We start from the raw sequence: 10,813 nt of genomic DNA on the forward strand, positions 1-10,813 counted from the left end.
TTCAAACGCGTCTTGAACAAAATACGGCGTGGTATCGTTGATGACCATGTCATAACTACTTTGCAAAAGAGGGTTTGCAGTCCTTCGCCAAATCTGACCATCAAGCCCACAAAGCTTTTCTGCACCAAAAAAGCGGTGGCTGTCATAAACGACCGGGAATTAGACAAGCTGGCTGCGAAAGGTCATCAGTTTCGTGAATATAACATGATGTTTTGTAACACCAAGAGTTTAAATCCCACGTCGTTTGAATATATAAAACAAACGTTTATAAAAAATTCTACAACCCCAAACAAACTTCAACTATGTCTCGGCGCTCAGGTGATGCTCACATTCAATCAAAGTACACAACTTGTAAACGGTAGTCGTGGAGTTGTGGTTGGTTTTACTACAGACGATTTGCCGATTGTTGAGTTTTTGTGTGGCCAGATTTGTGTGAAGCCGGTACAATTTACCTTACACGCTGTTGTTCACGGCACAGTTAAACAGGTTGGGTATGTCACTCAAATCCCGCTAAAAATAGCATATGCATTAACCGTTCACTCTTCACAAGGCTCTACTTTGGACTGTGTCTTTGTTGATTTGAGAGATGTGTTCGAATACGGGCAGGCCTATACGGCACTGTCCCGTGTTAGAACGTTAGACGGTTTGTATCTCAAAGACTTTGATCTCGGCGTAATCCAAGCACACCCTGTTGCTTTATCATTTGAAAATGAGAACGAGAATTAAATTTTAAAGATATTTTATCTTTAAAAATTAAAATAAAATTATTTTTTGTTGATTAAGTAATTAATAAATGTCAAACGAAAAGTCAAAAAAATTGTTAGATATCAAAAAGATGTTCGATTTGGAACGAACACGGCTTTTAAGCGTTGATCAAGACGATTTGACCCTCTTAAAAAACAGCTTCGGCAAAATTTTAGAAAAACAAGACATCCCCTTAGAAAATGTGGTGGCCATTTTAACAGAATATATTAACCTTTCCAAAAACGCAGCATATTCAGAAATGATTCGTCATCTTCAGTTTGAACTGGAAGATGGAATTATCCCGTTAAATCAGTTTAAAGAGTTTGCTATGTTATTTGTGGATCAAAAATATCCACTGGATATTTTTTTTAAAAAATATTTCAAACGAGATATATGGGCAACTGTTACGAGCGACGATGAAAGTTCATCGTCTTCGTCATCGCGTTCGTCTTCGTCATCGCGTTCGTCTTCGTCATCGCGTTCGTCTTCGTCATCGCGTTCGTCTTCGTCATCACGTTCGTCTTCGTCATCACGTTCTTCTGAGCGCCCAGATCAAAGTCTGACGACTGAGAATAAGCTGCAGCAGATAAGAGATAATGTGGTGCAACAGAAGTCTGAGCAGCAATTAACACAGCTTGTTGAGTTTCCAGAGGAGGGCAATTTCACTAAGCCGGTATTTGCTGGCAGCGTTGTCCAAAAACCAGTTCAAAAACCGGTTCGGATAACCGAGTTTAAAACTGATATAACCAATAAAGATTGTGAATTTTTATACAAAAAGATCCCATGGGTTAAAGATTTGGTTAATAATATTTATATTCATCCGGTGGAAGGAGACTTTGAAGGATTAATAGATTTGAAAAAATTTATTGTGTATAATCAGGAAAAATTTTATCAACCCACAAATAAATATTATGATATGCAATGTTTAAGCACTAAATTTCAAGAGGGATCAATTTTAACCATCATCAAAAATTCCGAAATTTATAGATTGATCGTCGCAATTGATACTTCTACAAAGGGAATCAGATTACAGGACGAAGACATGTTTAAGACAGAATTAGAGTATCTTCGAGTCTGGAATCATAACAAGGTTGAATATATTAATGATTTGAAAAAAAACAATTCAAACGAAGAAATGATTTTGGTTGCTAAATACGAGCTATCAAACGCTCTTCAAGATGCGATCAAAGGAAACGTTCCTATATCTTATCGATCTATTAATAGTGATTTTATTGAAACTGTGGTGCATACAATTCAAAAAAATTCCACGGATGGCGACTCATTTGTTAGATTGCTTGCCAATTTGATTGTTTTTTTGAAAATTAACCTCAGTTTTGTGTCAAGCTCTGTCTTCGTCAAACGATTGCGCGAACAAATTTATCTACCGGGAACACTACCTTTCTTAACAGACGCTGATAAATTACCAGAAATATTTATGGTACAGAACGTTCCTAAAAAAACACAGGATTTTGTATTAGAGAAGCTTGAAGATGAAAGAGTAAAGTTTGTGAATAGCTTTTTCGAAAACATGTACATTGGTTCGTCGCTCGTCAGAAAACCCACAAAGCCCCTCTTGTGGACGAAGCCGGCCAAGCAAGTGGAACTCCCGGATATCAAGTCAATTTGTAAGAATCGCCAAGACGTTGAAAACGAAAACGACGAGGACATTGTATTTTATACCGACGACTCAACTGACGAGATCTACTGTTTTAACATTTACAGTTTGTATACCATGTTTCAGGAACAAGACGTCCCAACGAACCCGTATACAAACAGACCATTCTCAGAGAAGTTTATTCAAATGTTTTTGACTCGTTATGCAAGCAAACCACTAGTCAAAAACATACAACATGTGCATAGCGATGATTTGGTCGTCGAATTGGAGCATTTGATCGAAAGAGAGTTAATCTTGCTTGAAAACAACCTAATCGAAATTGACAATCCAACTTTTATTGAAAAATTTAAAAGTTCGCTTAATCCCACAGTCGAGCCCACCAAATCAAAACGGCGTATTGCCCGCTGTTCTGGTTCACAATGTGAATTAGAAAAATGTGCACAGTGCAAAAAAGAGCTCAACGATGATAAAATTGCTACGGTTTTTAGAAACAAGAAAATCTATTTTTGTGGGTATAACTGCCTCGAGACCAACAAGTCTTTTAAATAAATGATTTTTAAAAATCGAAAAATAAAAAAAATAAATAAATATGAATACAACATTGAACACAACATTGAACACAACATTGAACACAACATTGAACACAACATTGAACACAACATTGAACACAACATTGAACACAACATCGAGTACAACATCGAGTACAACATCGAGTACAACATCGAGTACAACATTGAGTACAACATCGAGTACAACATTGAGTACACCATCGAGTACACCATCGAGTACAACATTGAGTACAACATCGAGTACAACATTGAGTACAACATCGAGTACAACATCGAGTACAACATTGAGTACAACATTGAGTACAACATTGAGTACAATATTAAATATGGAACTTTTAACACAAAATATAGCAGAACTTGCCATTGCACTCAAACAACAACACAACATCAAACCAACAGAAGTTATGAACCAGTGGTTTGAAATAACCCAAGAACACCCAACATCGTCAATTGCGGAGTTTGAGGTTACATCGGATTTGCAAAGTGGTGCGTTCGGCAAAGTAAAGCTGGCTAAGCGACACGAAACTCTTTACGCTCTAAAAATCGTCGATATAAATGCAACATATGCACATAATGAGAAAATGATCAATCAGCTGATTAAAAATCAATCATTTTTAACCAGCCCACTGTATCTTTTTGAAACATGTAAACATTTATACATCGTGATGAAATTTTACTCATCTGGCGATTTGTTTGAAAAAAAGGTTGTTGACAACCTTTATTCTCTTGAGCGTTCTATTTTCTACATATCGCAGCTTATCTTGGCGTTGGAAGCATTACACTCTCTCGGCATCATTTATCGAGACCTCAAACTCGAAAATGTCATGGTCGAGGACGATGGTTATTTAACGCTTGTAGATTTTGGAGGATCGATCAGAACCAACAAGCGTGGAAAAGCCAGAGGATACTTTGGTACAATCCCTTATATTGCTCCAGAAGTGTCAAGCGAAACAGAATACACACGTGCTGTCGATTTCTGGTCGGCTGGAATTTTGTTTTCAGAGTTGTTATTGGACGAGGGCATTTTCGAGAAAAATGCTGGCTCGCCAACATCTTTGATAAAAAAAGTGCAGAGAACCACTCGTAACCAACCAAACGCTGTAGATTTTGTTTCGCGTCTGTTGACCACGAATCCAAAAGAACGATTGGGATACCGAGGTGCAAAACAGGTTAAGAAACACGATCTTTTTAAAGATATTGACTGGAATATGTTGATTAACCATGTTTACAAGGTTCCAGAATAACACGGGCGCCAGATCCCTTCGGGATCTGGTAGGGCGCAGAGCGCCCGAGTTGAAGAGAGAGACGAGCAAGAATTTTTAACACCAAAAAGGTGTTAAAGACGAGCGAAATATTTTTTTATTTTGAGTTCGGTGGTTTCACACCTCACGAGCCCGAGTTGAAGAGAGAGACGAGCAAGAATTTTTAACACCAAAAAGGTGTTAAAGACGAGCGAAATATTTTTTTATTTGAGTTCGGTGGTTTCACACCTCACGAGCCCGAGTTGAAGAGAGAGACGAGCAAGAATTTTTAACACCAAAAAGGTGTTAAAGACGAGCGAAATATTTTTTTATTTGAGTTCGGTGACCTCACGAGCCCGAGTTGAAGAGAGAGACGAGCAAGAATTTTTAACACCAAAAAGGTGTTAAAAATCACTCCACCTGTCGCCCCAAAGTAAAAAAATTGATTTTTTTTTAAAAAAAAAGAGATTAATAAAACAAGCAATGGAAGATAAAAAAAACAATAAAAACAATACAATCGTTATTAAAGATACCAATTATAATCGCCTTGATTTATACTACAACAACAACAACTTGATTTTGACCAACTTGAAACACTTTAATGCTGAGCGTTTAGTCTTTTCAAACCCCATCATGTTTAAATTACCATCCAAATTACCTTCGGCCCCCAGCAATATCACGTTCAACAGAATTTTTGTTGCAATTACTGGACCGAAACCCAGAAAAATCGAAAATATTAAACAATCATTCTATGATTTTAATGAACTTGTCGACTTTGATTCGCAGATTGGACTTGCTGAAAAAAATAAGACCGACTTAGAAAAACTACTGGAAACCCTAAAAGTTGACTCTGTTGAACAAATTTGTTCAACTGTTGGAGATGGAAACTACCAAATCCTGATCGATTACGACTGGTACAAGTTTAACATTGACTCTGATTTGGCTGAACAACCATTTCTCTATAATATTAACCCCAATTTGTATCAGGACTTGCCAGATTACAACGACGAAATTTTGCAAAAATTTATGGTGTTCAATGCCACAGATCTTTGTCGAGAAAATCCAAATTTGATGTGTGATATTCCGGTCGAACGTTATACTATCTTGATTTCTAAAAAGTGGTTTAAAGAGAATCTTTCGGAAAAGTGGATCAAAAGTTTAGATCAAATTAAGCCATTAATAATTGAAACCCGAGAAGTATTTTCGTTTGGTCTGAATCAAAATATGTTAGATCAAAACAAATGCTCTTATCAGATTTCATTGTGTTTGTATGATCGTAACAATCCTAGTGTCGATGAAATAAAGTGGGCGGCTAAATATGAAGAATTGGCTGTTGCATGCAGAAAGCATTTAAAGGAAAGCCCGTTTCAAAATAAATTTAGAGGCCAAATTGATTCGATGAAAGGATTAACCTGGACAGAGGGAGAAGTTGGACATACAGACGGACCCAAATTATATCCCAAAATTCTGTTTGTCGAGGATGAAAACGGAAAAGGTAAATTTAAAACCATTTTTACAGAACAGAGAACAAAATTGCCAACCGAAAAGAAAGAAGAAGGGGATGAAATAGTCATGGTTGACGGAAAACCCACAAAAGTCAATTATACAACCATCGATGACCCATTAACCATCGCCAAAAAATATGGACGGTTTATAGCATCTTTAAAGGTTGAGAGTATTTTTATTGGCTCAAAATTGGCATTGCAAGTAAAGGTTCATGATGTATTGGTCGTAAAATGGAGCCAGCCACACGTTGCCAAGTCCATGATTAAAAGGTCTGGTGGGTGGGCTTTAAAGGCCACGTCTCAGTGGAAAAAGCAGTCCGAAAGCGAATTCAGCAACGACGATGATGACGATGATGACGGCGAAGAAAAAGTCGCGGCCCCTAAAGTCGTACGAACCGTCAAAACTGTAAACATTTAATTTTAAAGTCGTACGAACCGTCAAAACTAAATATAATTTTTTAATGTTGTTTAAAACATTAAAAAATGATTTTAAATTTTTAAAAATAACGTTAAATTAAATAATAAAATGCAAACATTATTGTCAGAAAAAAATAGACTCGAAATAACCAAAAGCTATTTTAAAAAAAAAGGTCTTGTACAACATCAATTACACACCTTTAATTGGTTTATATCAAAAGGGCTAAAAAATATCATTAACAATGAACCCTCGATTAAATACGAGTCGTCAAAGTATGACAGTCATATCTTGAAGTTTACCAATATCTGCGTGGAACACCCAAGCATCATAGATGACGACCGAACCATCCGACCGCTGTATCCGCAGGAAGCTCGCAACAAGGACATGAGTTACATGGGGAACGTGTGTGTTGATATAATCGAAACGATTCAAAACAACGAGGGTAAGATTCCGCAGATCAACGAATATTACCGAGTTCCCATTGCTAAAATCCCGATTATGCTTCTGTCTGATGCGTGCCATTTGCGCAAACACACTTTAAAAGAAAATGAACAACTAAATGGACATTCTGTTTCTGATCAAGGCGGATATTTTATCATAAACGGCAAAGAACGCGTTCTGATTAGTCAAGTCCGCAAGACCTACAATAAACCACTGTGCTTTGTCAAAACCGTGACTCAGAAAGAGGACCTTCTCATTTGCGAAATGAGAAGCATGTGCGACGAAACGTTCCACTCAACATCTGTCCAAGTGAAAATGGCCAAAGGCAAGCTCCTCGTCTCTCTCAAACTCAAAGGAAAATGTGTCGATGTCCCTGTCGGAATCGTATTCAAATCTTTGGGATATCATTTAGAGAGTCAAGATTTTTATGATCTGTTCAACCTTCCGAACGAATACGAAAGGTATTTTGAAAATATCCGAAATACGTGTTTCGAAGAGTTTTCGATTGACACTGCTCAACAAAGCGATGACGAGGCCGAAGAGGAGGACGACACCGAAGCGTTGATCAACGTGTTTCGAAATGTCAGCATCAGTGTCGACAAAGAAGGCGCTTGTTCCAACGATCTGACGATCGAAGATATCCAAAAGAGCATCGATCAGGATCTATTTCCCCATTTGGGAATCACGTCCAGTAAACAACAAAGAGCGCAATTACTTGCGTTAATGATCAAAAAATATCTTTTGACTTTAACAGGTGTTTTATCAATAGACAGTAGAGATGATTACAACCACAAAAGAGTAGAAACGGCAGGAGAGTTGTGTTATTTTTTGTTTAGGTTGTTGTACAAAAAGTTTCAAAAATCATGCGTGTCGCAGATCAAAAACCGCAAACCAGACATTTTAAACTTTTTGCGCACGTCGGGTCTTACAACAGGGATTCTGTACAGCTTTTCGTCTGGGTACTGGGGGGTTCAGAGAAACACTTACATCAGAACAGGGGTCTCGCAAGTTGTGAACCCGAAAGTCTCACTGTTGGCAAACTATTCCAGCTTAAGACGGATTGTCATACCCGAAAGCAAGGACGGGAAAGAAGCCAAGACATCAGAGCTGCGGCAAATACACCCCTCAAGCGCCTTTCTACTGTGTCCAGTCGAAACTCCAGAAGGCAAGGGAGTGGGAACGGTGCTAAACATGGCCATTTTTTGCGAGGTTACCGTTGGAATCGCAACCTGCGAAATTATAGACTTACTACAAATATTTGAAAACCAACATACGATTGTGTGCAACTGCGAGAAAAAAGATTTGGCAAACTGTTTTCCTGTTTTTATTAATGGCACGCCTTGTTTGTCGGTGCATATTAATAAAATTCACAAGCTCAACTTTTTAAAAGACAACAATATAAGTATTGTTGTTAATCACGTTTTAAAAATTGTTGAAATTTTTTCCGACTCTGGCAGATTAATAAGACCCGTATTTGATCTGAAAAAAATCTCTAAATTTAAATCCACAATTGTCCCGTCTTTCGACTTTTGCTTAAAAAACCAGTTAATCAAATATGTTGATATTAACGAAATTATGGCCAACAAAACCGCAATCGAACCTACCGATTTAATTGAAAACCCAAACACGGATTACAAACTGATGGAACTCCACCCGTGCGGACTGTTTGGAATCGTTGCCAGCATCATCCCGTTTTCAGACCGCACGCAGTCTGCTAGAAACTGTTTTTACACGTCGATGGTTAAACAAGCCATCGGCTTCGTTCCATGTCATAATTTAAAAACCGAAACAATTTCTCACACCCTTAACTATCCGCAAAAGCCACTCGTAACAACAGATGTCGCGGAGTTCAACGGAATCAACGATTACCCAAACGGAATCAATGCCATAGTCGCAATAATGTGTTATGGGGGTTATAACCAAGAAGACAGCGTCATTCTCAACAAAGCGTCTCTTGAAAGAGGCCTATTTGGCACAGCAACATATAACACATTTACAGCCGAAGAAAAGAAAAATGGACTTGTCGAAGAAAAAATAGACATTCCGCCAAACAACGTCAAAATCCGCGACTGCAATTACGGACTTCTTGATCACACGGGCATTGTCAAACTTAGACAAAAAGTTAAAAAAGGAGATGTTTTGATTGGTAAAATAACCATAAGAATTAAAAACGAAGAAGAAAAAATTATAGATAGCAGTGTTATTGTGCAACACGGAGAAGAAGGGTATGTCGACCGTATCGTTGACACGATGACAGTAAATGGAAGTCGTCTTGTTAAGGTTGTGATTGCTCAGTTTAGAGTGCCGGAAATCGGCGACAAGTTTTGTTCCGGAATGGCCCAGAAAGGCACATGTGGCATAATTTACCCCCAGGAAGATATGCCGTTCAGCGACAGCGGTATGACTCCGGATATAATCATCAATCCAAACTGTATTCCTTCTAGAATGACGATTAACCAAATCATTGCAACTGTGATGGGTAAACTATATACACTACGACCTCAAAAAAAATTTAAAATTGCAAATCCCTTTATGGAAAACTCAACCACCCTTTTAAATGATTTGTGTAATCAGTTGATAGAGCACGGATTTGATTACAGCGGTTCTGAAGCATTGTACAACGGGTTTACCGGCAGACGAATCGAAAGCCAAATCTTTATGGGGCCCACCTACTATCACCGCCTCAAACACATGGTCAAGGACAAAATGCACGCACGGTCTCACGGCCAAGTCACAACACTGCACAGACAACCCAACTGTGGCAGAGCACACGGTGGAGGATTGCGCTTTGGAGAAATGGAAAAAGACTGTGTTTTGGTGCACGGAGCCACACAATTTTTAAACGAACGCATGTTTCTAAATAGCGACCCATTTCAAATAGATGTCTGCAAAGACTGTGGCATGATGAGCAGCACACACAAAAAATGCCATGTTTGCAAATCATTAAATATTAAACGATGTCATATACCATATTCTTTTAAAAATTTATTACAAGAGCTTAATGCAATGGGTATTAAAACTAAAATCGGTGTTTAAATAAACAATTATAATTTAAAGGTTTCAAACCTTTAAATTGTTAAGCATACTGAACCTTATTTCTATCGTAAAACGCGTATTGGCCGGCATTGGCAGTCCAACTGCTCGTTAAACTAAAACTTCCTCCTAATGCCATGTAACCAACAAATATTGTCGGAATCCATCTATCATATGTATTATAGGGAACTGTGTCGTAAATATGCGTTGTTGCAATCGCAGTTGCTGCCGAATTGAACGCTCCTTGATTATGTGGCTGGACAACTATGATGCGTGATCCGGGGAACACAACTAATTTATAATAAGTCCATTTAGTTGCCGCAACGACAGCATAATCTGCTGTCGAATTTGCATTAACAGGTTCGTAGATTATATTGGTTGAAGTTCCTAAAATTTTTGCTCCAGACCCTGTTGTTCTAAAAAACTGTTGTCCTTCGTTACCAGTCGTTCCTCTACCAGCCACAGTAACAGTCATCGTTGAAGAAGCTCCTTGAACTGCAGGATCAGCTGTTATAACATAGGTCGAAAAAATATCGTTTAAATAATTTCTACCAGATACTTCAGCAGAACCAACCGCTAAATTAAAATACGGCCCGATCGCACCACCAAAATTTGTCGTTTCTGGTTTCAATCTATATCCAAGCGTATTCAATAGACTACTGCCTTGTGAAAATATTTTAATTTTATTGGCATATGTTGTTCCGTAATAACCTTCCATATACGAAACAAACGTCGTGAAAAAAGTTGTTCCTGTATCACGCGTCGCAATCGTATAAAATACAATTTCCGCGATCTGGTCGGGAGGAAAGCTTCGATACAAAGAATATTCAATAATCTTCAAACTTTTTGTCGTATTAATCGTTGTGTAGTCTGGAACAAATGCAACGTACACAGCTTGTTCCGACGCCCCGCCAGGCCATGTTGGAGTATAAACACCTCCGGGATACGACCAAACCTCCCGAACGTCCGAACCGAGGTTTGTGTATCTAACATACGCTGAAAACGCCGTATATGTAATTGCCGTTGTACCAATTCCAGTTAACGTTGGATAAGAAATTCCTCCTGTAAACTGTACCAAATTTGCAACAGTAGTTGTAGTGCTCAATGTAGTTCCGGACATAAGCAATCCCGCACCTAACGTAATATCATTCACAGTACCAGAAGCCGTTCCCTTCAGCGTAGAGTTCGTTCCGGGGTTGATCTTGGCGTTGGTCACCTTGCTCGCGCCAATCACCGCGATCCCAGAG

At 38.4% G+C, this 10,813-nt stretch overlaps 1 protein-coding gene across 1 annotated transcript in view; it reads left to right on the forward strand.

Annotated features, from left to right (window-relative positions):
• Window positions 1–2,272: 2,272 nt before the first annotated feature.
• The window catches only part of LOC106532059 (DNA-directed RNA polymerase II subunit RPB2-like), a 10,069-nt gene continuing 1,528 nt past the window's right edge, over window positions 2,273–10,813 (forward strand). Inside the window, exons 1-3 of the mRNA XM_014028045.1 lie at window positions 2,273–2,413; window positions 3,050–3,240; window positions 8,834–9,464. Of these exons, the coding sequence (XP_013883499.1) occupies window positions 2,273–2,413; window positions 3,050–3,240; window positions 8,834–9,464 (963 nt within the window). The remainder of the gene's footprint in view (window positions 2,414–3,049; window positions 3,241–8,833; window positions 9,465–10,813) is intronic.

The sequence above is a fragment of the Austrofundulus limnaeus genome, unplaced genomic scaffold (genome assembly GCF_001266775.1).
Source record: "Austrofundulus limnaeus strain Quisiro unplaced genomic scaffold, Austrofundulus_limnaeus-1.0 Scaffold714, whole genome shotgun sequence".
Lineage (NCBI taxonomy): Eukaryota > Metazoa > Chordata > Actinopteri > Cyprinodontiformes > Rivulidae > Austrofundulus > Austrofundulus limnaeus.